Source organism: Bemisia tabaci, chromosome 10 (genome assembly GCF_918797505.1).
Source record: "Bemisia tabaci chromosome 10, PGI_BMITA_v3".
NCBI lineage: Eukaryota > Metazoa > Arthropoda > Insecta > Hemiptera > Aleyrodidae > Bemisia > Bemisia tabaci.
The window spans coordinates 1,685,769-1,713,739 of NC_092802.1; the positions used below are offsets into that span (position 1 = coordinate 1,685,769).

At 44.8% G+C, this 27,971-nt stretch overlaps 1 protein-coding gene across 1 annotated transcript in view; it reads left to right on the forward strand.

Annotated features, from left to right (window-relative positions):
• Positions 1–12,858: 12,858 nt before the first annotated feature.
• The window catches only part of LOC109035119 (uncharacterized), a 69,553-nt gene continuing 54,440 nt past the window's right edge, over positions 12,859–27,971 (forward strand). The window contains exons 1-2 of the mRNA XM_072305290.1: positions 12,859–12,926; positions 14,749–14,814. Of these exons, the coding sequence (XP_072161391.1) occupies positions 12,859–12,926; positions 14,749–14,814 (134 nt within the window). The remainder of the gene's footprint in view (positions 12,927–14,748; positions 14,815–27,971) is intronic.

Here is a 27,971-nt window from a genome sequence, read left to right on the forward strand (position 1 = left end):
CACTTAAGATCAAATTACAAATAAAATTATCTGAGAATTTGGCAGAAAAATATTCAAAAATTCTCCTGAAAATTAGTGATTTGCCAGAGGAAATTTGGCAACGCCTGAAGGCTCATACGGGGTTGTTCCTTAGCACGGCAGTACTGTGGACTATCCATACAGGGAGAGTGCAGACATGTTGGTCGGTAATTTTGAGGTGCGGTCACGGAGCTTTTAACTCGAAAAGGTCTTTAAACGAGCTTTAAAACGAAATTAATCAAATTCCCAACATTTGCAAATTCTACTCCGTGGCCCGCGCGCGAACATGGACGGTTCCAAGCAACACTTTAGACAACTCAAAAAATACAGAAATCTACGAAAATTGCCCGAGTATTTTAACTATAAAATACAAAAAAACGGGTAACTAGGGCTAAAATATAGTTATCACAAATCCAGAGACGTTTTGGGGTGGTATCAACCCCCTCCTCGACCAGGAAACAAAAATATATAAAAAATTACAAAAATGAAATCTCTAGACCCCCATTCAGTGATGGAAAAAAGTCCTTTTAAGTCGTAGGAGTCTTCAACGAATAATGTTTTTCTTATCACCAAACGGGGGCTTAGATATTTTGATTTTTTAAAATTTTTTATATAATTCTTTTCCTCCGGTCAAGGAGGGTGTAGACCATCCCATAACCTCATGTTTTGTTGTTTTTAGCCTTGGTTGCTCGATTTGCTCTTTTTTTTTACTCCAAAAATAAAATTAGGGAGAAAATGATGATAATTCCGGAATTAGGGATCCTGAAAATATGCCACTGGGGAGCGAAGCTAAGTTCTGGTCGTTGAATCGTGAACCCTCGCCCACTGTGCGTAGGGACGTCTAGACAGCCGTGAATGCAGAATTCGGGAAGGTGACGGTGACAGTCCGGCTCCGGCAGAGGCAACTGCCACCGCAACGCGTCCAGACCCCACAAATTGCCTCCAAGTTGCAGGGAAATCTTCGACTCGACCAAGTTACGCGCCAGGCAAGATCCAAGCGGCCGCTTTCCTACGAGACGCGTCTGGTTATGCGGATGCATAAATTGCAATTGAGCCATTTCGGTTAATTATCATGCATCGCGCCTAGCCCCTCCCCTCCGGTTCATGCAGGTGCACAAATTCTTATTGCACCTTATTTCGGCGAATTCAAATTTACGGGTAGAAATCCGCCTCTCATGTTTTTAACATTTTTGATGACGGAACGCTCTTTTAACTGGACGTATTTCTGTCAAACGGAACTATGTGCATTATGACGTAACCCCTAATATGCGTATATTTTTATGGGTCTCAGGGCTCATGTCTTGACGTACATAGTTCCGTTTGGTAGAAATACGTCCATCTGAGAACAACGCGAAGAGCAATTAATAATTTCCAGGGTGTCTAGCATCAGGATGTTCCCACTTTTACCGATTTCATCAGGATTTGAGGAAAAATCGGTCGTAAAATCAGGATTTGAGAAAAGTCGGCTGTCCGATCGGATTCTTTTATGCTTTCGAATACGGTTATGCAGAAATTTTAATTTTTCTCCGCTAAAAATCAGGATTTGGAAATATGAAGTCAGGATTTAGCAGGCAAAAATCAAGATTTCATCAGGATTTCCTAAATTGAAGGAAACTAGACACTCTGTTTACGATGATGGGTTCGAACCCGACATGCAACTATTGTAACTCCGCGATGCGCAGGGTTGCATACGCTAGTTTTCGCAGGCGAGATTCTAGAGATGAGATCCTATCTGCCATCTCTTCGTGTTCTCTCAAAAATTGCCAGTGTCGTTTGTTTCGGAGAACCTGCGGATCAAGTAGTTTCTTTTTACATTTTCCCCCAGTTTTTCTTTTTTCACTTTTTTACCTTTTTTCGAGTTTTTCATTTTTCCCTTTTTTTCTCAGGAGGTTATTGTCGCTGGTTTTTTTATAGTTCCTTTTTTTGTCTCTCCTAATTGGAATCCTGTGTACACGCCATGTGCGGTTGATTCATATAGATATCATTCTGGCTTTTTTCCCTTCTCTTTTTTTTTTATCATTTTGATATTCCATATTTACTGAATGTTTTACCGACGTTTTTCGCCGGAAGAATGCACGAGCTAAAACTGCAGGGTTGCCTTAGTCAGGGAATAGTGGTTAAAACGGGAAACGTCAGGGAATTTCAAAAAGTCAGGGCAAACCTGGAAAAGTCAGGGAAAAAGACGAAATTGTCCGGGATTAATGGTCAATTTATCTTCATTAGTTTCCAAGAACGGATTTGACTTTTAGAACAACTAATTTTGCCTAGAAACCATTCCAAATTATGTATTTTTAGTCAAGTGGCGTATCTTCAATCGTTACAGAATTTTACCCACATGTGTGAGGGAAATGTCAGGGAATTTCGTTTTCCAAATTTAGTAGTAACCCTGTTTAGGCTGGGTTTTGACACAGTCAGGGAATACCGAGAAATGTCAGGAAATTCTAAGAAGTCAGGGAAAACCTGGAAATTTCAGAGGAAATGACGAAAGTGTCAGAGAAAAATTGTTAATTCACCTTTATTTGCTTTCTAGAATGTGTTTGACGTTTCAAACAAGACACTTTGCCCACTAATATTTCAAATTTTGTCTTTTTAACCATCCGGCATATCCTCAATTGTTAGGGAATTTTACTCAAATCTGCAGGGAATTTCATACTCTAAATTTTGTGGTAACCCTGTATAGGGCCCTGCGGATTTGAGGATACTGTACATCGAGGGAAGGGGGCATCGGAGCGGTGTTGCCGATTTCGCGCAGTAATGGGCGTCTTTTCTCCCACTCGTCTGCGAGATGCGGTATTTCTGGGCGCCGCTTTAGGCGGGGGAGGGGGCGAGGGCCGCGGAGAGGGCGCCTATTTTTAGTCGCGATTTCCTCGCGACTGACTCAGACCTCGACTCGAGAGCTCTGCCGTGCTCAGGAAAAAAACCGTATGAACATTCCAGAGTTGCCAAATTTCCTTCGATAAAATATTTATTTTTGAGTAAAAGTTATGAATATTTTTTCTTGGAATTTTCAGGAACTGCAGGTAAAATTGCGGACAACATTATCTGAAAAATTGGAAGAAAAATATTCATGAGTTTACCAGGAAATTCATGTTTTTTAAAATGGAAATTTGGCAACGCCTGAAGGTTCTTACGGCGTTCTTCCTCAGCACGGCAGAGCTGTGTCCTGGCCTCGTCTGGCTCGGGGCTCTGCACCGGAACAAAGAGCTCCCGAACGCCTAGGGGCCAGACTCCCGTCTTACCCAAGTGGAGAAATGGATTTTTTTAGAAAAAATACGCGTTTAGCCACTGAGCAGAAAAGAGCTCGATGCCAAAACTGCTTTTTCGCCCTTTTAAAATTTTAAACGCTTATAACTCCGTTTAAACAAAATTTTGAGATTGTAAAAGTGGTTTCATTGGTTTCCTCGTGAAATTTCCTTCCAGAAGCACCCCATACCATTCAAAATGTGACGAATTAAACATAAAAAATAGTGTATTTCCTTCGGAAAATACACTAAAAATGCAGTTTTAGTCAAAAATGTCATGCCTGACCTCTGTGATTGACTAGATCCACTGTGTGGGGTGGCGCGCTTTGCGATGTATATATTGATCTACCAACCGAACCTATGGAAAAGGATCGATAAACAGGGTGTTCGCAATGAACACTTTAATTGCCATTGCCAATGCCTGAAACGGGGATATATCGATAATTGTATATTAAGTCCTCGCTTCGCAAGTCACGGGCGGGTCTTAAATTCACGCTAACTAAGGTAATTTGATCGATCCCAAGATTCACCACAGCCAAGCAATTTTTGGTAAACAGTACTGAAACATTTTCTGTCCACTTAATTTCATCTACTTTAAATCTGAAAATAAAATTGAGGACATATTCAGTAAAAGGGCCAAAAATGCTCGCAATCCTGGCAAGGTCGTGCAACTTATAAGACGAGGAGCAAGGGAAAGTATGTGCGTTGATGACGGCGCAGAGATACGACTATTCGTACTCGATGGATGTCCGTGTTGCGTCTGCAAAATTGAAGGCGTGATGGCGCGATGCCTGAACTCTTGATGCTCCGCTCTAAGCTGCTAATGACGTATCGGTCAGATTCGGGAGAAAAGTTAAAAAACAAGGCATGATCACGGCTCTAATATCTACGGCTGTGTTTCTCACGTGGCCCCTGAAGCGCCACTACGAACAAGACAAACGGAACCGACGCAATATGGGAGTGGAGCAAGGGAAAGAGAGCGCGTTGATGACGGCGCAGAGATACAACTATTCATGCTTGATGGATGTCCGTGTTGCGTCTGCAAAATTGAAGGCGCGATGGCGCTAGGTGTGAACTCGAGATGATCCGTCATATGTACCATTGCAAATAAAACTGTTACTATCGGAAGTTTAACTCTGATTGCACTACTGATCTTTCCACGAGCTCTGGTGTGTCTAAGATTACTCGTTACCCTGGCACAGGGCTGTGTAAAACGCACGATCCCAGCCGCATTGCAAGGCTTCCTGGCCCATAAGCAATTTTCATCTAGAATTGGTCTGTTTTTTGCTTGAAAACTAGAGAAAAATCAGCGAAATTTTCAGTCAGAAATGCCCAAGATTCTCTTGATTAATAGACAATTTGCGAGGGGAAATTTGGCAACATTGAAATGGAGTTACGCTCTTTCGTCCAGGAGACTACGAATTGAACCGATTGTTTTCCAATTCACGGAAGCGCCAAAATTTCGAATGCGAGGAAAACAAAAAAATAAAACAATGAAAATTTTATTCACTTTGTTGACGATCTTCAAATTCCAAAAAATGTATTTGCTGCTTTCATTTCTCTGAATTTCGCCAATTTTTGGGCTTAGAATGATTCTTTAGGCTCATGCGCAGGGGCTATCGTCCTTTGTTCTGCTAAAAATTCCAAATCTGCCGAGATCTTTAACCCAAAAGACGCGGTATATCGCATGCCAGTTCGACCACATCTTCAGCTTGACGAATCACCTTGAGTTTTAACATTAATTGGATTGCATTTTGCAAAGAGGAACCACTAGCATTGCAATGATGCTAAGATTGTGCAACTTCATCCTTTGCATTAAAATTGCGGAAATCGTGAAAAACTATGAAATTTAGATGGTAATTTTTGTCTTAAATTTACAGTTTTTAGCGAGTAAAATAGAAACTATTAAGGGATAATCGGGGTTTTCCTCCAAGACAAAAGAAGTTGCACGATCTTAGCAACAATGCAATGCTAGTGGTTCCTTTTTGCAAAATGCAATCCAATTGACTCATCCTTTTCTCAGGTGGAATATCGACGGTGAAACTACCAAACCACGTATCTCGGTTTGCGACGTCGCAGACTTCCTGTCATACTTTATTTTTTAAATGAAAAACTACTTAACATCCAGTCTTGAAAATTTCTGTGATTTTCCCTCTTGGTGCGGAGAAAATTCCGTGAAAATTTCAAGGAATGACATTGATTTGGTCTACTTCAAAAAAATAAAATGTGAGCGTAGATTTTTAAACACCGCAAACGAGATACGTGGTTTGGTAGTTTCACCGTCGATATTCTTTTACAAGGAAGGTAGTGATGCAGTTATTTCAAAGCCGGGAAAGATGGCAACGTGATGAGGGGCTGCCTCTTCGGAGTTTATCGAGGGTGCCAGTGTCTCCCCAGCCCCCCCTCCCCCACCCTGTATCTTTCTCGCGTCTGGCAGGACGGGTGAGGAGGCGGGGGCCACGAGACTCGCCAAATCCTACGCGAAACGAATCGTCCGCCCCGCGGCCGGTCGGGAGCCGCAGTCACGTCACGTCCCGTGACGTGGTCGACGTCAGACGTTCCGCGGAGGCGTCCGCCGTCGTTGACGTGAGCGTCTCGAAACCCCTCACAGTTTTAGGTTATGTACTTTCGTGCGGGAAAAGCCTAGACAAAATGGGGGTGTCGCACAAAATGTAATGTCAAGGAAATGTCAGGGTGTCTACCGGTCCACATAAGACCCCAATTTCCCTGACTATCTCCGATATCGGAAGGGTGTCCCCGATATCCCCAACAGTCCCCGATGTCCCTGATTATTCCCGATATCGGAAGGGTGTCCCCGATATGCCCTTAAGTCCCGAATGTTCTTTTTCAGGACCCCAAAAAATGACAAAAATCGTCCTAAACCCCGGCATTTTCAAATTTTCCCGCCAGACGCTGCAGCGCGGTATAACCAGGAATTAAAAAAAACTGAAGTTTGGCTTGGTTTTCAGCCTAGACTAATTGGGGGAGTCGCACAAAATATAATGTCAAGGAAATGGCAGGGTGTCTACCGGTCCCCATGAGTCCTTGATTATCCCCGATATCGGAAGGGTGTCCCTGTCTCCGATTTTCCCGAAAGTCCCCAATTTTCTTTTTCAGGTCCCCAAAAAATGACGAAAATCGTCCTAAACACCGGCATTTTCAAATCTTCTCGCCAGACGCGGCAGCGCAGTATAACCAGGAATAGAAAAATCTGAAGTTTTGCTTGGTTTTTCATATGTTTTCATCGGTTCAACATGACTTGTAAAATTAGTCGCATAAAATACACCTTTTAACGCTCTAACTAGCTCCCTTACCCTTTCTATTTCGGGAAAAAATGTCCCCTATTTCTTGAAAAAACACTCCCAAAAGTCCTCAATTTCGGCTTTTCATAACTGGTAGACACCCTGATATTGTAGTGTGTACGTGTCGGGTAATGTGGCGAAAATCCATTGATTAGAGAAGAAAACGTGATGGAGGATGATGTAAGTTTTCCTGCGGACTTGTGAGTTTCTGCTCCCCGTGCATGCACAGGGAAAGCTCGGGTAGTTTGGAACTTCGGAAATACTACGAACCCGAGTGCAGTTACCAGTTAGGCGAACATTGAAGCATGCTTGGAGGGCGAAAATGCATTTGAAGCGAGGCCGCATTAATTGACTTTTCAGCAGGGAGCGTGGCGCGGTCATCCCCGGAGGACACTCCGCTCTCGGCGTCGCTCGGTGGAACTGTCGAAGGAGCCGTCGGGACTTGGGAGGTGTCAGACACGATATTTACGATTCCGACTCCAAATTTTGGCGTTTTTTCCCGTTACATTACATTACATCGTGTAAGCGGTGATCATATCGGGACATTTAACAAGTAAACCAAGAGAACAGAACAAACTTCCAATTATTCTTGTATTAGTAAAGATCTTACAGGCTTTTGAAGTCCTGAGTCGCGCACTCCTTTTACTCCCGGATTTTTTTCTTTTTCCTCCAGTTAATCATCATTTTCTCCTCCTTTTTCTACTTCTTCGTCAACTTAACCACCATTCTCCTTTTCCCCTTCTTCTTCTTCGTCAACTTAATCACCATTCTCTTCTTCTTCCTCTTCTTCTTCTTCGTCAACTTAATCTTCATTCTCCTTTTCTTCTTCTTCTTCTTCTTCCTCCTCCAGTTAATCATAATTGTTTTCTTCTTTTTCTTTCTCCAGTCAATCAATTCAGGGTGTCTAGCATCAGGAAAACCAGAAAAGCCGGAAAATATCAGGAATTTTGACCGATCAGGAAAATGTCAGGAAAATCGGAAAAACCGGACGTTTTATCAGGAATTTTTCTTACGCGAATCTCCTCAGCGGAGAAAGTCTTACTGCTTTTTGCCTACCGTGCCGGGAGTCGAGAAAGATCAGGAAAATATCAGGAATTTGCATAAATGAAAAATGAGGAAAAATGAAGAAAATATCAGGATTTTTCGGAATTAATAAATATACTAGACACCCTGAATTCATCATTTTCTTCTTCGTCAACTTGATCACCATCCTCCTTTTCTCCTTCGACTCTCTCCCTCCCTTCATTTCCTTGGAGTTTCCACAGGATGTCCGGCTCGGACGACCAACTGGCTCCACGGTGCGGCGGGCGGCGGGCTTTGGGGGACCCGGCCGGGGCGGGCGCCGACGGACAATGAGACCGGTAATCGCGGTGGCCTACTTTCCAGCGGCCGCACTTCCAGACCCCAAAGCTTCGCACCGGCCGCGGCCGCTGGCGGTGGCGCCCATCCCTCGTTTCTGCACTCGCCGCCCTCCTCGCAGGAGGGAGGCTACTTGTTATGATGCACCGCAATGACCGTCCAAAGTCGTTTTACCAGGAGGGAGAGGGGGGAGCTGCCTTGTTGTTTGTTGCGAATGTAATTAATTTTTAGGGAATTTTAAGGGAACGCAAAAACTAATTGTTCAGGGTTGCCACAGTCAAGAAAACCGGGAAACGTCAGGGAAAAACAGTGAAGCCACCCTTAATTGCTCTTTAAAATGGGTTTAACGTTTCGAACAACAATTTTTGCCTAATAACTGTATCAAATTATGTCTTTTAACCATCTGGCATATTTTGGACTGTCGACAGGCTCATTGGTGAAATTGATAGACAAAGCCATAGACTGAGAAGACGTAAGGAGTATGGGGCGATCCTATTGGTTGAGAGGGGTGGTTCCTAAAGACTGTGGGAGAATCTGATGGACTAACTATAGGGTTTCTCAAGGGTTGCCGTTAGTTAGTCTATTAAACTCACCTCCTTTGTCTATCGCTACCACCCGCTTCTACAAATAGGATCCCTCCTTATCCCTTTTGTCTCATTTGTCGATGGCTCGGTCCATCAATTTCAATAATCAGCCCGGGGGGAATTTTACCAAAATGTGTCAGGGAGATTAAATTCTGTGACAATCCTGCATTTGAGCAACCCCCTCCCCTTTAGCATCAAAAGTTGTTAGGTCAACGACCCTTTGGGCAATATAGTTAAAATTAAACATCCGTGTTGATACCGCTCGGGGTGTCGGGGTTACAAGTCAGCAGAACCTCCAAACTCGGTCGAGAATCGAGCGTAAAATGCTCTTTATGGGCATCGAAATGGCTGAGGTAAACACGCTGGCAGCTGTTGGTCGAAAAAATATCCGAGGACGACGGCGGGTTGAGCGGCGTAAATAGGGTCAGCGCGGCAACGAGGGGAGGCCGCGAAGGGCGGTGGCCCGCACCCCCCCCCTCCCCTCGCCGCGAGGGGATGAAGGGAGGGGGTTTTTTGGGAGCCTCGCCGAGCAGCTGCATCATCTGCGCTCCGCTGCGCTGGTGTGCATCCATCGTCGTCATCCAGGCCCCGCGGTTGCCGAACCCTCGCCGTTCCGCTTCGGAGCAGGGATCCCATCTCTAGGGATTTATCCCGAGATCTAGGGATTTATCCCAAGATCTAGGGATATTCCGGAACTTATAGGGATATGGGTATTTTTCAGATAATTCAGGGATTTGTTTGATGCGGTAAAGTAAGCCGAGCCCTCGTCATTCCGCTTCGGAGCAGGGATCCCATCTCTAGGGATTTATCCCGAGATCTAGGGATATTCCGGAATTTATAGGGATCTGGGATTTTCAGACAAACCAGGGATTTTTTTGATGAGGTAAAGTAAGCAAAAATCGACTTTCTAACCTCAAATTCAGCTAAAATATTTTTTCATCCATATTTTGTAGGCCTTACTGGCAACACTATTGTCCCCGTAAGTACGCCGGAACTTGAAACGATTGCGTCACTCGATATCCTTGACATTCTACAGAAAGAAAGAAAGAAAAAAAAAACTATAATGAAAACTTAACTAGTATTCTTTTATTTTATTGGACTGTTTTAGCACTGCTTGGCACTGCTTTGAGAGAGCGGCAAAATTCAAACGAGCCTATCAGATTTTAATATGCAAATCGATACATCGAACGACGTAATGATTCTGCGTGAAAAATGGTGGTTTTTTGCAAAATCCTAGGATTTTTTTGAGATATTTGAGCAAATCTGGGGATTGAGGGATTTTCAGCGAAATCGAGGGATTTTTCTCCTTCCCCGCTAGGGATTCCATATCGGATCACTGCAGTTCGGAGGCTGGTTATTTCATTGGGAAATCGGGCAACGCCGCCTTATTCTGCATTCGTTTCCGCCGAGCCGCGCTGCGCTTCGCTCCGTGGTCATCATCCCCGCCGTTCCGACTGCCCCCCCTCCCCCCTTGAAGAGTGGGTTTCGCGGGGGTGGCGTGGGTGGCCCGGATGGGGTGGGGGGGGGGGGCGGATGCGACGTAAATAATCCGTGCGCGCAAGCGCGTTTTTGCGATCGGATCGGCTCGAGCCGCAATCGCAGTGCGGCCGGCGATCGAAAATGAAAATTCATTTTACTGGAAATTGATTTAATGTGTGTCCACCGTGTGTAAATCTTAAAAACATCAAGAAATTGGATGTCATTTGGAAAATATCTGGAAAATCGGTCGTAGATGGAATTCTGAATGACCCTAACATTTTTCAAACGATTGATTTAATCCATTAAATATGTTGATTGGCTGATTCCCACATTAGGCTGAAAGCTGATGTATAAGAAAGGCAGCATATGCGGATTCAGACACCTCGAAGGGGACGAGCGAGGGGGTTCGGGGGCGGGGCCTCCCCCAGAAACTTTTCGAACTTTGAAGCATCTAATGTGCATTTTTGTGTCAATTCGGTCATGAATAATTATCAAATGTAAGCTTTTCCTCGTTTCTTTCTTCTTTCTTTATTCCCCCTATTCTTAGACTAACCCCGGGGGGGGGGGGGGGAGCAAGGGAGTTCAGGGGGCCTCCCCCAAAAATTTTATGAACTTTTTGTAACATCTAATGCGCTTTTTTGTATCAATTTGGTCATGAAAAATTATCAAATTTAACTATCATTCCCCTTTTTCTTTCCTCGTTTCTTCCTTCTTTCTTCATCTCCTCCTATTCTTGGACTAACGGGAGGGGGGGGGGCTCTGGACCGCCTATGGCCGGCAGCGCGGACCGGAGCGAGGGCCGGTTCACACACGCGATCCCGACGGCGCGCGGCGCGGCGACGAGTGGCTCTCGGCCGGGTTCACACGGACGCGCACCGAGCGACGTACGATGGCGGCTTCCTGCGGGGCTGCCACATCCACGACCGCGGCTCTGGCGCGGCTTGGCTGGGGCGCGGCGGAGGGTGGGGAGGGGAGGGGCGAGGCGGTTTCCTGTCTCGCTCTTGGCCGCGGGCGCGGGCATTGCCCTTCCTGCCACTTGGCGGCGTTGCCGTTGCCAACCCCGGCCGCGGCCACCCTCGGGAAGCGCGCCGATCCCCGTCGGAGCTCGAATTGACGACGACTGACTCAGCCGCTGCCGTCGTGGCGTCCGCGTCCGTCGGATCGGCAGACGCCAGATCACGATTAATTATGAGCGACGAGAGGAGGCCCACGCGGAGGCGGAGGCCGTCACTAGTGGCTCGAGTGACGTCACGCCGTAGTAAATCGCCTCCTCCGTCGCCGCACGGTGGATCGAGTCAATGGGAGAGGTCGGACAAAATTTGGAAACTTTAAACGCGTATAACTCCGTTAATACAAAACTTTGAGGCTCTGAAAGTTGTTCCATTGATTTTCTCGTGAAATTTTCTATTTACAGCACCCCTTAAAGTTAAAATTGTGATGTGATAAACGTAAAATTTCACAATTTTAGTCCAAAAGTTCATGTGCGACCTCTCTAATTGAATCGATCTACTGTGCGCCGCACAGTGGATCGAGTCAATGGAAGAAGTCGGACATGAAATTGTTGACCAAAATTGTGAAATTTTACGTTTATCTCATCACAATTTTAACTTTAAAGGGTGCTATTGGTAGAAAATTTTTCGAAGAAACCAATGGAGCCACTTTTAGAACCTCAAAGTGTTGTATAATCGGTGTTGTATAATCAGTGTTGTAAGCTTTTAAAGTTTCCAAATTTCGTCCGACCTCTCCCATTGACTTGATCCACCGTGCGTTGTCGCGTCCGCTTCTCGGCCCACCCGAATTTGGGGCTCGTAAAACGATGCTCCGAGTTGTGGGTCTCTTTTAAACTTCAGCTAGAACAAAAAGCAGGGTGTCTACTGTACGGATGAAGTCCGGATACACGGAAAATTTTTTACACCATCAGTTTCAACAACCAGCAGCCTGATTGTTGAAATTTTGTGTTTGTCGGGTTGACATGGATGACGTAGGTTATTAGGCGGAGCGTGATTGGTCGGCTATGTCCTATCGGTGCTTCGTCCTGCCTATGTCGGGTGGAACTCACTACAAGCTAAAGGCACCTCTTAAGTGTCCATTCCACCCGACAAAGGCACGACAGAGCAGCGATAAGGGCCTGGTTACACGCTCAAATTTCCGTCAAATTCCGATCAAAATGATGACCAAGATGGCGGTCGATAGTTATCTAGATCGATGAGTAAAATTAATGAAAACAGCGTGTTGATTGAAATAAGCATGAAATCAGCACGGTTGTGTGGAAATCAGATGAAGGATGAGCCCCGCAGCTCCATCATCTACCGTCAAATTTTTGCAGGCCGCAAAAATTTGATGGTAGATGGTGCGCACCAGTCACCATCTGATCGAAAATTGATGGAAATTTGAGCGTGTAACCAGCACACGTAAGACATAGCCGACCAATCACGCTCCGCCTTTTAAACTATGTCATCTATGTCTACCCGACGAACACAAAATTACAACCATGAGGCTTGCAGCCCGCTGGAACCGTCTTAGGAGGGGGCTCTTCTTTCAGTCGAGGAAACTGCCTTTTTCACACTTGGTGCCTTCCTCTCCGGTGAACGGGATTTACAAACGAGGCCGGCGCGCGTTTCCGCTTTCCTTGTAATCCAGGATGAGGACGCATGCTCCAGAAAGCGTCGCGCCTCGAGGATTACATTTTCAGCGGTTGCAGAGATTACCCAGAAGGATTAGGGAAGAAAACGGGGCTCGCAGGGCGACACGGAGCCAGGAAGGGATCACGAAAGCGGTTCTCGGCTTCCGCATGAGCCGTAGTAAGCATGGATTCGTACGGGGAACAGGGCTCATGTGGGCTCGGAGGTGCGCCCTTACGTCCGAGGGCCGACGATGACTGATGAGTCAGATCCTGCTTCCAGCGATGAGAGATCACCGCCAGCCGGAGCCGGGCGAATTTCGTAATGTGTTACACGCTTTGTAACACCTCGTGTTCAACAAGTCTCGATAGTCTATTCACGGGGACCCGAGCTGGAGGCGCTCGAAAAACTAGAGACTCGTGTATTGACGTTCCTGACTAATAAAGCCAGGAGGCAGGGTTGCCACAGTCGGGGAATACCGGAAAAACCGGGTAATGTCAGGGAATTTTAAAAAGTCAGGGAAAACCGGGAAATGTCAGGGAAAATGACGAAAATGTCACGATCGATCTGTTAAATCACCTTCATTTGCAGGGTTGAAACAATTAGGGAAAACCGGGAAATGTCAGGGATTTTAAAAAGTCAGGGAAAACTGGGAATGTCAGGGAAAATTTGTTAAATCACCTTCATTTGCTTTCTAGAATGGGTTTGAGGTTTCGAACAACTAATTTCTCCTGAAAACTTTTTTCAATTACGCCTTTTTCACTATCTGTCACATCTTCAATTGTCAGCGAATTTCGCCAAAATATGTCACGGAAAACCGGAAAATATCAGGGAATTTTAAGAAGTTAGGGAAAACCGGGAATCGTCAGGGAAAATGACGAAAATGTAAGGGAAATATTGTTGGGTCACCGTTATTTGCTCTCTAGGCTAGGTTTGACGTTTCAAACAATAGATTGTGCGTGAAAACTATTTAAAAGCATGTATTTTTAACCATCCGGCATATCTTCAATTATCAGGGAATTTGGTCAAAATGTGACAGGGAAATCAGGGAATTTCACTTTCTTCATCCTGTGGCAACCCTGACATTCTATTATATTTTTTTCCCGGGATGAAGGTCGAAACTTTGGGCGGTAGGGCTGCAAGAGAATCGAACGGAACCGTGCGCCATTTGGCAACGGGAAACGTTGAGCCCGTATGGCTTATGCTCAATGGGGTACCGGGGGGGGGGGGGGGGGGGGGGGTCGTAGACAGACGCTGGAGACGAAGAACGAAGACGAACCTCTGGCAAGGAGTAAAGAGTTACGAGGCCCAGGCACAGGCACTCCAGACACAGCTACACCACAACAACTTCGGCCGCCGCGCCACGGCACCAGGCACATATTCCTCCACTCTTAGCCCCCCCCCCCCCCCCCTCCCCCCGCGCTACCCCCAGGCTCCAAACACCCTCCGAACAAGAGTAGATTCACACCGTCCCGCGTCGGATCTGATTCGTTTTCTCAGTCGCTCTCTGCGGGCCGATAATCGAAATTGATAGACAAAGCGATAGACATAAAAGACATAGGGAGTATGGAGCTATCCTATTGGTTGAAATGGGTGGTTTCCATAGACTAAGGGAGAAAATGATGGACTAACGAGCGGATCCCTCGTGGGTTGCCGTTACTTAGTCTATTACCTACCTTCTTTGCCCATTTCAACCATTCGCTGCCACCAAGGACGCCTCCATATCTCGTTTTTCTTCTTTGTCCATAGCTTTGTCTATCAATTTCAATGATCCGCCCGCTGAACGGCTCCAGTGATCTGATGTCTAGGGATTATCCGGAATTTCTAGGGATGAGAATTTTTTTGACTATCTAGGGATTTTTTTTTTGATGAGGTAAAATCAAGCAAAAATCTACGTTTTGACTTCAATTTTACCTTCGACCATCGAAAATATTTTTTCCTCTACATTTTGTAGACCTTATTGGCAACACTATTTTCCCTGTAAATAAGCCGGAACCTTTAACGATTGCGTCACTCGATAAACTTAGATCAGGTTTGGTTTCGATTCTTGATTCTTGCTGAATTCTTTTTATCATAATTTACCATTAACGAAGTCTTTGTTCGTAAAAGAGCTGCTTTGACGGTTTCATTTTTCTGTTTTCAGGTTTACCATTGGTCACCTGAACAAAGTTTCCGAAGCGGACTGCAAATGGTTTCACGCCCAAGAATCGTGAGTATTATTTAGTTAAACTATTTTGATCCTATGTCTACTTTTGCCATGCTTTTAGAAGGACTGTCTGTCACGTGCACTTCTATCGGTTTGCGGTTCAGGCGAATGAACTAAGAATGCTCATAGAAAGCAATTCCATAAAATCTGAGCCTCTTCCTTATAGAGTAAAGAAAACGGAACGCTCCTTCTATACTAAACAACGCGAGGATCAACAGAGTAATGTACGAGGTCGGGTTCAAACCCAACGGGCAACTATTTTAACTCGGCGGTAGGCCGGGTTGCATACACGAGATATCGCGGGCGACTTTTGAGATCTAGCCACGGCCTGCCTACACGGGCTCGCTAAGGCCTTGTCCACACGAGCGCAGTTCGCGGAACTTATTCCTCGAACTTGCTCAGTTCCCGGAACTTACTCCTTGAAACGAGGCATGCTGTCCACACGGGTTCGTCCGAACTGGAACCGGAACTTCAATAAAACTATACAATTATTGCAAAATAATAGATTATAATACGGCCGCCAAAGTAACAAAAATAAATGTCAAGACGCATATAAAGGACGTAAAAAAACAAAAACAAACAAATTCACATCAAAAGAAACATATGTAGAAGCTCGGAGTACGGGGGAAGTTCCGGGTTTTGGAGGAATAAGTTTTTAGCTCAGCTAAAAACTATTGTTCCAGGAACAAGTTCCTCGAAATAAGTTCCGCGAACCGCGCTCGTGTGGACAAGGCCTAAAGGGTTTAGGTGTGTCGGCGGCTTCTTCGAGTGTAAGCAACACGCACGTAAATAAATGTCGGTGCTGATGACAGAACCTTCTGTTCACAGAACTCCTGCACCTTCTTTTTTGTACTTACAGAACTTTTTTGTTGTGAAAATTGAACTTCGGTTTTAAGCAGAGTTCTCTGTTCTCATAACGGAAACGTCTGTGCCGGTGCCAAAGAAAGTGTAGGAGCCCTATGAACAGAATTATTTTTTTTCCAGTGCCCCATGCAACGAATACGATCCCAACTATCTGAAGTAACCAGCGGGCTGATTGTTGGAATTGATAGACAAAGTTATAGACAACGAAGACTTAGGGAGTATGGAGGGATCCTATCGGTTGAAATGGGTGGTTATTTTAGACCGAGTTAATGATGGACTAAGTATAAGGTCTATCGTAGGTTGCCGTCTGTTAGTCAATTACCTACCTCCTACGTCCATTGCAACCTCCCGCTTCCTCCAATAGGATCTCCCCGTATCCCTTTTATCTATAGCTTTGTCTATCAATTTCAACAATGAGTCCGGAGACTGGACAAGCTCTCTCCCACGAACGGGAGGAGCGGTACAACTAACTTTCCCAGGGGCGAAAAGATTATAGGTGTCGGGAGCAAATCAGAGAAAAGGCAAGGGGATTGGCCGTGAGGTTAGGGACTCGGCTAATTCGAGGTGACATCCGCTGTAAATGCTGCCGTGAGTTTCCCGGACGATCGGACGTCCCTCGCCCCGCAGTTTCCCGACAGAGTTTTCCGAGTCCGATGCACTTAACCAAAGTGAAGTCGCCGCCATTTTTCATTTATCAACGTCTTTCAAATCCAGTTTCATATCGTCCCACTTCTCCGCGGTGTCAGCTCGCTCAGTAATTTTTAATTCTTGAATCGTTGAGAAGTTGAGAGTGCACTTAAATCGCACCATTTTCCTCGGAGTTATTTTTTCCATCAGGATTTGGATCGCGTTCGGCAGGAAGGAACCCCACTCGCTTTTGCCGTTTGCCGCATTTCTGTATGAAAACGGTTGTGCGGATTTTTTTTAACATTTCGGCGAATTTTCTGTACATTGCGAATCGAATTCGCGCATTTTTCAAAGGAATCTGCACAAACGTTCTCTTGTAAAAAATTAAAATGCCCAGTTCAATTTGGCCTGTACACATCAGAGTGATTCCAGAGTGTCTATACAAGTCCGGAAATAGTACTGATTTTTTAAGGGCGGTCCGGAAGCACTGAAAAAGTGCGGAAATTCCGAGAAAAGGTCCGGATTTTTTTTAAGTTTTTTGTCATTTTCAAATTTTTAAAAAAATTTTAATTTCGTCAAATGGAGGTACTGAAAACTACAGAATATTTCTGTCGGAGGAGGTACTGAATTTCTCGAGAATGCACTGAAAAAGTACTGTAAAAGTACTTATATTTGACCAGCCTCGTTTTAGTAGACATCCTGGATTCGAAGGATCTCGTTCAACTTTTTATCCGACGATTCGAAGGTGGATCGGGCGCTCGGCGGGGGTGTTAAGAGGATCCGAAAGTAAAATCGCGGAGGGCGGCGGGGCGGAGTTGGGGGGGGGGGGGTGACGAACTCTATTCCCATTGATAAAGGATTCGCAAGGGGCGCTTCCCTGCTCCGGCTCGCCGGGGCCGGTTCGCTACCCCTGTAAGGTTTCGGCGGTGGCCTCGCCTCGTCGGTGGCGGCGTGACGTCATTTCCGGCGTCGGAGTTTGCGCCTCGCCCCGGCGCGCGGCGTCGCGTCGCACGCCCATAAATCGATCAAACTTCCCTCCGCGGACCCCCCGCCCCCGGGACGAGGGGGGAGGGGGCCGTCAATGGAGTGAAAAGCGGGGCACCCGGGGCTTTTCCGCCGTCGCCGAGCGCCCCCGGCGGCCGGCGATTGACCGCTTTCCCACCGCGCGGCACCCAATCGGGCGAGGATTTGAATGGGTCAATCCCCGTGACGTCATACCGAGGGTTTTGCGGTCGACGATGACGTCATTGGGAATGTCGTCGACGGACGGGGACAACGCGTATCGGAGACCCAGCACTAACAATCCGTCGCACAGTGGATCGGGTCAATGAGAGAGGTCGGACAAAATTTGGAAACTTCGAACGCTTGTAACTCCGTTTATACAAAATTTTGAGGCTCTGAAAATAGTTCCATTGGTTTTCTCGTGACATTTTCTTCCGAAAGCACCTATTGAAAGTTAAAATGTGACGAAGTAAACACGAAAATTTGCGGTTTTAGTCAAAAAATTCAAGTCTGACCTCTCTAAATTGACTCGATCCACTGTGCGTTGCCCCCTCCCCCTCCCCCTATGGAAGAACGGAACTATTTTTGGAATCGCATTTAGCGAAATGGAACCAGCGCGATTACAGTGTTGTAAAAATGGACTATATTTTGCAATTCGGAACTTTAAATTCTAGCCCGGTGCAAAAACAACGTATGTGCCATTAGTTTTCCTATGCACATGAGTGTTTTTCCAGAAGAGCCAGAATTTATAGTTCCAAATTGCAAAATGCAGTCCAAATGTTGCTTCTGCATAATCATCTACAAGATATCCCAGAACAGCAAATTGTTTTAGCTCTCCCCCGAATAATTAGCAATTTTGAAGGAATATAATTGTGTGAACTTTAATACTGTACGTATATTGAGTGTTTTTAAAAGAAAAGGAGAAGTTGTAGAATGTTAAAAACACTGTAATCGCGCTGGTTCCTTTTTGCTGAACGCGATCCACTTCAATGTTGACAAATTTTCCCTCGCAAAATGCAATTTTACCCGGAGAAGCTTGGACATTTCTTACCGAAAATTTTGCTGTTTGTTCGTCAGAGATCGTGCCAAAATCAGACGAACTCTGGACAAACATTCTGCAAGTACAGTAGACTCAGGATTTTCCGGATTAATTGGTGCCGGGCCCGATCCGGATGAAAAAGTAATCCGGATAATAATAGTAAACACAAACACCACCAACTAACACCACAGTATTCTTATTATGTATACATCATGTACTTACCAACACGAATTTAAAAGGTTAACGCCAAACTCAACGACTCAATGGTGATTGTGAATGGTAGCCGACGACGATAAATTACAATACAACGACTAAAGCGCGCAATGCGTGAAGTATTCATGCAGTCTTGTAGCCGCTAATGTGCGTTATAGGCTAACTAACTGACTGCACTGCGTTTGGCGTAATGCGAGAAGTATTTATGCAATCTGGTAGGCGCTAATGCGTTCCACGCCGACCTCACTGTTTGGCGCAATGCGTGAAGTATTCCTTCAGCCTTGCAGGCGCCAATATGCCTTGCGACCGCTTCTCCGCGGATCCGCTCACTTATCGGAATGCGTACGCAGTTACATGGTTGCAAAATCGATCCGGATAATCCAGAGTCCGGATAATACGAAGCCGGATAATCCAGAGTCTACTGTATTTTTTTGTACAATATCGAATTGTTTAAGTCAATTTTGCAACTCTGGAATGAAGTTACGTTTCTTCGTCCGGAAAACGACGAATCGTAGCTTATCGGTGAGGTTTTAGATGAGTCCGGTGTGGTTTCTACGAGAGTTCGGAGGAGTAAAGAATGTGATTCCATTCCCAAGTTTCCAAATCGACTCAACCAACAATTCGATTTTTTACAGGAATATTCGCGTGCAATTTTTTTCAAAAATTTTGCTAATTTTTGTGTGTGATCCACAAAATAATCCAGGAAATTTTCAGTTAGAAATCCCAAGATTCTTCTGGCACAAATGCAATTTGTGAAGGAAAATCTCGCAACATTGAAGTGACGTTACGTTCTTTTGTGAAAGGGAACGGCGTAGTGACCAAGCTGGCCAAGATTTCCCCTAAATTTTTTTGAAAGCTCCGAAAACCGATCGTGGTCGATGAGCAACTGCGTCCTTTTTTACGAATAATTGCTCACCTATTCTCGGATTCGAACCCAAGCTTTGATGGCTGAAGTAATGTCTTCCATTACCATCAATCAAAAAAATTCATCGCAAATGAGGATAAATGATTACCCGGCTTCGCGAAAACAGCGGATTCTGATAGCTCACCCCGCGCGCCCTATAATCGCAATGCCGTAACCTATTTAATCGCGTCGATTTTCCCCCTTTTTTGCTCACCGCACTTGTTTTTCTTGTCTGTTTTTAGATTATGATTAACTCTCACGTTTTGTTTTTTCGCGCATCGTAACTTTGTCTGTGCATGTCAGCGGCCTGATATTGAAATCGATAGACGAAGTGACAGACGTAGACGCATAGGGAACATGGAGCGACCCTATCGGCTGATAAGGGTGGTTGTTATGGACCAAAGGGGGAAATGATGGACTAACGACAGGATCTCTCGTGGGCTGCCGTTAGTTAGTTTATTACCTACCTCCTTCGTCCATTACAACCACCCACAAAAAAAAAAAAAAAAAAAAAAAAAAAAAAAACATTGGATATTGAGTCCAGACTCTTGAAAACATTGTCAAGAAAAAATACTCTTGATTCAATCAGATTTAAGCTTAAATCAAAAGGGAATCAGCTCAAATCAAGAGGCTGGGTTCTTGATTTAAGCTTAAATCTTATTGAATCAAGAGTTTTTTTTTTTTTGTCGATGTTTTTTTAAGAGTCTGGACTCTAGAGACTCGGACAAAATCTGGAGTGGAGTGTCCTTAGGCAGGATTATCGGAGGTCAGAGCGGCTCGTCGAAACTCGGTTCCAACACACCGGACGAAGTGGCCGTCGAAGGAGGAAAACGCAGCGAAAAAACCTTGCAATTCGCGGAACGAAGGGCGTCAAGAGCCGGTGGTGAAAGTGGACGCGGCTCTCAAGTGCGGCCCCCCTTTCCCCAATATTTTTAGGGCTCTTTTCTTTTGCCAGTCGGAACCTCGAGTTGGAGTGGGAATATGGTGAATGGACGATGAGTACAACGCCACAACGCTGTAGTAAACTGTTGAGACTTGAGGCCGACTAACGACCCCACCGGCTAGGTGTGCCCCGTTTCCCCCCACCCCACAAGAATTCCCCAGAAGAAGCGGTCTGGCGGTTTTTTTTTCTCCCCGTGTCGGAGAGAGTTCCCGCGCTCGAGCGGCGGCGACGCTAGCGCTGCGGCGGCGCGTGGCCGTTGCCCGAAGCTCGCAGCGACCGGATGGAGTGCCGTCCGTCGAGTTGAGTGAGCGCGCTGCCTTCGCGTCGGGTTCCTTTCGTTTCAATGTCAGTCCCGGGATCGGTGCTTTTTCGCGGATTTGTGTCGCCTCCCCGGGGTTTTCCGGCGATTTTCCCCGGCGGAAAGCCTCGCCCGAGTCGGTGCTGTGCTGTTTCTGTGGATCCGTGAACCCTGTGCCGCGGATTGTGTGGATTACCGTAATTGCGTCGCTGTGTGCGGTTGTTTTGTGGTGCTGTAATGGCGGCGATTCGGAACAACGTGCTTCGAAACTCGAGGGCGGATATTCGACTCGATTACGACAAGGTATGGATTCTAATCACTCGCCAACACCCTAGACTACTCCAACTTGCAAATTTCATGCGTTTCCATCAGGTTTGCTGCTGCTTTTCCACGAGTTTAGTGCCCTCGATGTGCCAGTTTTCGTCGTAATGATTGAGCATTTTAGGCCTAACGCTCCTTGCCCGCTGTGTTCCGTGCGGCCGCTCTGTAGGGCGGCATCGATCGTTAACCGCACATTTTTTTCCCCCGATGGAATTCGGCCGTTTTCGTCGGATTTCTGCTTTTCGCAGTGGTGTTTTTCAGCCGATTTTTCGTTGCTGCCCCGGAGTTGGGAGTTTCTGTGGTGAATCGAATGGGATTTTAACGGTGTGACCCCACGCCAAGCCTCACTATTTTCTTGGAAATGCGCTCGCTCGCGGTCCAGTTGTGACCGCCGCTTCCCCCAATTCGAAAACGCCCCGAAATATCGACGCCGTACGCCCTTTTCGCAAAGCCCCCCATTATCGAGGCTCGTCTAGGCTGCTGTGTGGTTATTTTTAGCCTAGATTTTCTTCTCGGTTGCCTTCCCTCCGGCTGCCTCTGCAGTGATCCCGCAGGATAACATGTCTATTTTTATGCCCCCTAGACGGTGGAGAAATTCTCTCTCTCGGATGCAATTTTCTTTTACTGATGCCATTTTCTCAAGGTGCAGCATAAGAGATTTACTTTCTTCACTTTTTACAAGTGTGAGAAGAAGTATGTGTATTAGAGCATCCATCTATTAATTTGTTTCTGCCCCGTAGTGGCACGCTTTACAGACAAACTCAATCAGTGGTACCCCCTCAGTTTTAATTAAATTTTCCAACTCTTGAGTTAAATATCACAAGTATTGCACTTCCACTTTTTGAAGTTGAATTCAGAATATCCAGATAAGTTTCATACCATGACGTTAATGCCCATTCCTCTCAGCATTATAAATATGTGGAGAAATTATGCTGAGGTACAATTCAAGCTTCATACGCCCGAAATTCAGAATCAGGATGGTTTAGGCTTGTGGTTTTGGAGTCAAGTAGATTATATGACAGTGCTCATATTATTATCATTTTGGTCAGTTTTATATTGAAATGAAGGCACCAAACATGGGATTTAATCGATGAGTCTGTGCATACATTTGGCGTTCATAATTTTGTCTTTGATGGCTCTTTCTGAAGTAGGTTTTAGGCGAGGTCAAGTGCGTAAGAACCTTTAAAAGCTGTTGGTCCACAGTGCCTATCAATGGGTCAGAATTTGATTTACCCAGAGAATTTTTCCTCTTTGGGTGAAGTTGGTCCATGTTGCCATCGAGTTTCAAGTTTCATTTTAGCCCTTTTTGAAGAAGATTTTATTTTGAGTAGAGATATTCATGGTTGCCAGCTGATTTCACAGTATCCTTGAAGCATGCACCGGTTTATTTTTAGGATCTCTCAGAATCTATTAAGGACAATATTTTGAACAGGAATACCAGAGTTACTTAAACTCTTCACCGAATCATTACATCTTCTTCTGCCCATTTATTTGTTAGTGTGTGGAAAAATGAGAAAAATGACGTCAATTTTCTATTTTGGCATTTTATATTTTTTAACCTTTTTGCTACCAAATCTGTGTATGTCCAGCTGTCTGGGTGTCAATTTTTAATACATCTGCACTGGTATGTGTATCATTGCTTTTCTCAGGGATGTGACCCTAGTGCAGCTTCACATGTAGTTTTCGATAAGAAATACTTCTTTCAGGCTTATCACCAAGCTGCAAGGGGAGAGGCTCTTTTCAATTGATTGCTGATCTCCTGTTTCCATTCAACGTGTGAAGAGGACAGATTAAAATTTTGTAATTTCACTTTCGAGCCATGCTCATCTCAGATTTGACATCAACACAGTATGAAGTTGATTCTTAAGGGTTATTGTGTTTAGGAGATTGACAACATCAAATATTGAGAGCGATAAAATTTAGAAATCATTGAATCCCTCTATTTTTTGCATAAGGTCCAAACATTTTTGTTGTACTGCAAAATTGGTATCAAAGTGCATTTAAATTCTTAAAGATGCTGCAGTAAAATTTGCAATATTTTTTAAGCAAACAAATTTCAGCAACCCTGATGAAAACGAGAAGTGTAATTTTTAAAATTTCCTAGTGATAACCTGTCCCTATTTACTCACTTATCTCCCTCAATTACCAAATTTTGAAATGAATTAAAGATAGAGATGTCATCAGATAAGTTGGTTATTGTTTACTTTCGGTTTTCTGGCGTTTCCGCGTCACTTCTATCCACACAAATACATCTAACTCATGCAGAAGCGAGAACACAACAAGCTTGGATAGGTTTAATAATACCTTCAAACCTTGTAACACTCAATTTTTAGCCACCCAGAAATCACAATCGTGTTAAAGTTGCGAATCATAATTGATGAGTAGTTATTTTTACGTTATGATCCAAAACGGATGTTTTCAAAATGGATAGTAGTGAACGGCAGTCTGTGCAGAGGCCTAAATTCCCTGTCTGCGCTTGCAGATTACAAGTAAACAATGCCCATATTATCTGACATCACCTCTAATTACCTAGTTAAGTTCATGTTGAGATATGACATCTAAGAACTATGCAGTGCTGTAACATTTTGTTCTCCTTTGCTGAGGTTACTGCTCTGTATGGAAGGGCCCAAACCGGTATGATTATGAATTGATGCAAGGGGTACGGGAAGGGCATTTTTTAGTTGTGGCGTCCCAGAATCTCTACAAACATTTCATCCATTATAATTTAAGTAAATGTATGGAATTCGTTGAAACTTTCACCGAATTTTAGTCATGATTTTACAACGCTGAAACCGAAAAATTTCAGACGATTCACCCCATAGTTTCCTCTCTAAAATTTATATCAGCAGTGGAGATTCCATAACACTGCAATCAAGAAATACCCTTCCAGCACCCAACACCTCAATTTTCATGGCCTCTGAGCGGCTCAAATTTTTACTAAACTTTCGTCATGATTTTTCAATTCTGGAACCGAAAAATATCCGTAAATTCACCCATTTTTTTTTCTCCAAAATTTTTATCAGCAGTGGAGACTCCGAAACACTGCAATCAAGAAATACCCTTCCAGCACCCAACACCTCAATTTTCATGGCCTCTGAGAGGCTTAAAATTTTACTGAATTTTAGTCGTGATTTTATAATGCTGAAACCGAAAAATTTCAGAAAATTCACCCAATGGTCTCCTCTCTTACCCACGTATCAGCGGTGGAGATTCCAAAATACTGCATTCAAGAAATGCCCTTATTCAGCACCTACCACCTCAATTTTCACGGCCTCTGAGCGGCTTAAATTTTCTCTTGGCGCGATACCCTGCAAAATTTTGAAGCATTCACTTGGAGAGCGAGTTAAATTCCGCTCCTGAAAGTAGGTCAACAGTGAGGAATTTTCCCCAATTTTGGGCGGAATCAGTAAGACGCTGATTGCCAGAATCTATGCAGGAAACTGTGACTTTATCACCCCAGCGAGAGCTATCTCCTCCCCCCCCCCCCCCCGCCCCGTCTAATGTTATGTCCGATCTCTTCTATTAGCTCGTTCTACTGCGCGTCGTATGCAGCGAGGGCACTTCTTGGTTGCGGTGTTTTAGAACCTTCACTGCTGATTTGACCGCGTTCAGCAGTAAGGAACCAAGCCACATCAGCAATGAACAACTTCGATCGAGCACTTAAATTTTTTACGAAAGAACGGTTGTGCGGATTTTCGTGGGAATTTTTGTAAATTTTTTGCTTAGCATGAGCAAATTCCTTAAAATATTCAGAGGAATCCGCAAAATTGTTTATAATTTTGACACGGTCACTTAAATCACTCTCATATCTGGCAGCTTGGCAACACGGAGCAATCAGAGCCGGGGAGAAGCGGTGTTATCAGGTCAGGAGTGTCATTCTCGGAGATAAGGATACCGGGGGTCCTCTTCACGGTCTACGCTCCCGGCCAAAACCTCAAATCTCGCCTCCCTCTCCTCCGCCATCTTTGTATGTTCCGTTTCACTACTGTTTTCGTTTCATTCATTTGCGAGGCGAAGCATGCGACGCGCTGTTCGAACCGAAGAACCGAACGGTTCGCGGAATGCGGTCCGTCGAGTCCGTCGCACTCACACGCTGGCTCACCCCTCGACCGTGCCATTGGCGGATCCAGCAAATTGGCAACGTTGCCTTTTCTTTATTTTAACCCTATGGAAATATATCGATCCTTGGAGCGGTCGGGTGCTCGAAAAAATGGGAAAGGTCGGGCAAAATTTGGAAACTTCTACTGCTTATAACTCGGTTTATACCATGGTGTCTAGTTTTTTTAAAAACCGGGATTCATCAGGGAATGAAAATTTACCGGGAAAATCAGGGAATCTGTTCCCGAAACCGGGAATATCTTCTCGAACCACCCAGGGATCTTTCGTTTTCAAAGGCGGTCCAATCTGACGTGCGCCAAAGAAATGGCTGTAAGATGAATTAAAATCGATATACATATCTAAAACTCGGGAAAATTCTATTCTTTTCCCTAAGAAAATCCCGGGGAAGCGGGAGAAAACTTCGGTTTCTCATCAGGGAATGAGCTCCTGAAAATCAGGGAAATATCAGGGAATGAGCTTTACCAGGAAAACTAGACACCATGGTTTATACAAAACTTTGAGGTTCTGAAAGTGGCTCCGTCGGTTTCCTCGTGAAATTTTCTTTTCAGCAGACTCTTCAAAATTTAAAATGTGACAAAATAAGCATCAAAATTTGCAATTTTAGGTAAAAGGTGTATGTCCGGCGTCTCTAATTGACTCGATTCACCGTGCGACGCGACTCCCAAATATTAAAACCACACACACACACAGCCACAGCTTACCACACCTTTACGCGCGGAACGTGGCTGTACTGCCGTGCTAAGGTAAAACGCCCTATGAGCCTCCAGGCGTTGCCCAATTTCCTTTTACTAATCACTAATTTTCAGGAAAGTTCGTAAATATTTCTTCCGAATTCGCAGATGATTTTATGCGTAATTTGATCTTGAGTGGCCGATAGTTCAAGGGAAAACATTCGTAAAGTTCCTCAAAATTTAACGTTTTTTCGGAGGAAATTTTGCCACTCGAATGGACCCATACGGCGTTCTTCCGTAGCGTGGCAGCGTTGCTGTACCGACTTGTGCGGCTCCCTTCTTCCTTCTTTTTCTTCTTCCCCGTGTCAATATTACCGCCTGGCCTCCCTCCGCCTTGGGCCCTTGGCGCCACACACCCCTCCCCCCCTTCCTTTTCGCCCGATTCGTCTCCTGTCGGGAACCGTGCTGACAGTTCGGTCGAAAGTGAGGATTTGAAAACCGGGAAATGTCGAGGTAAATGACGAAAATGTCAGGGAAAATTTGTTAAATCACCTGCAATTGCGTTTTAGAATTGGGTTCGAGGTTTCGAACAACTAATTTTGCCTGAAGACCATTTTGAATTGTGCCTTCCCAAACATTCGTCACATCTTCAATTTTCAAGGACTTTCGCCAAAATATGTCAAGGAAATCAGGGAAATGTCAGGGAATTTTATTATCTAAATTTTGTGGCAACCGTGGAATGGGTTTAAGCTAAACCTAACGCAATTTTTTTAAATTGATGAAGTTAGTGAAGTCTAATTACTAAGAATGGGGTAGACTCGATCGGCGAACTCCTGTTCACGGAATCTACTCTACCGCGCTTAGGATGAACGCTATGCGAACCTTCAGAAGTTGCCAGATTTCCTGTGATAAAATATGAACCCCAAGGGTAATCTGTATATATTTTTCTCAGGATTTTATTCGCGTTCAGATCTGAATTATCTGAAAGTTTTGAGGGAAAATATTGAGAGCTCGCCTCAAGAAGAAACATTTCATCCGAGGAAATTTGTAAATTCTTGAATGATGATTCTTGATTTGATGGCGTTTTTCCTGAGAACGGCGGGCCGAAAGTTGGCAGCAACGCGGGGAAATCGAGCGAGCGACAGAGAGTGCAGTTGGCAGCGCTGAAGAGGTTCGCTCGGGTTTAAGGCGGGATTCTTTTCCTTTATTTTTTCGTCTCGGTGGTTCTGTCCTTTTTCTTTGCGTTTTTGCCTTTTGGTCGGTGCCCCCGGGGGAGGGCGGGAGGGGTGGAACCCCGCCTTCTCGGAATGCGAAACTATTCGGGACGGGCGAGCGTGACCAACTACGGGCCGCATTCCGGGCGCACTGTGGGCCGTATTGGCCAAGAAAAACGCTGAGGCCGTCATTTCCTCCAAGGAAAAGAACTACTTATCAACTAGCATCAGGATTTTCCCGATTCTGTAGGGATTTAAGGAAAAATCGGTCGTAAAATCAGGATTTGAGAAGAGTCGGCCGTCCGATTGAATTTTTCTTGTCGAGCTGTTTTTGTGAGGTTAACGTTTCTCCGCCAAAAATCAGGATTTGAAAAAATCCTGAAATCAAGATTTAGCAGTCTAAAATCAGGAATTTATCAGGACTTGCCCTACTAAAAAAAATGTAGACACCCTGTTGTTGGGAAAATCAGGGTGTCTACAAATCCGGAAATAGTACCGATCTTTTAAGGAGGGTCTGGAAGTACTGAAAAAGTGCGGAATTTTTTTCATATTTCGGTCTTTTTTGTCTCTATTTGAGCGAGAAATTCAAGTTTTTGAATTTCGTCAAATGGAGGTTCAGGAAAAGAACTGATTTTTTTGGGAATGTACTGAAAAAGGACTGATTTTTGGCCCGCCTGTTCTAACAGACACCCTGGAAAATAGTGAGCATTTTTCTTTGAATTTTCCGGACAATTTTTCGCGATGAAATGTATGGAAATTTCAAGGAAAAATATGCATAACTTTCCTGAGCTCGCACCCCCCCCCCCCTCCTCTAAAATTCCTGGGCTGTCAATTTTTGCAGCAAATTTTTGACTTCGTAGGTGATTGACATTTTTGAAACGTTGGCTTGCTCTCCACGCAAATTAGTGTGAGCCCACCATCATTTTATCACCTTATTAAATTCGC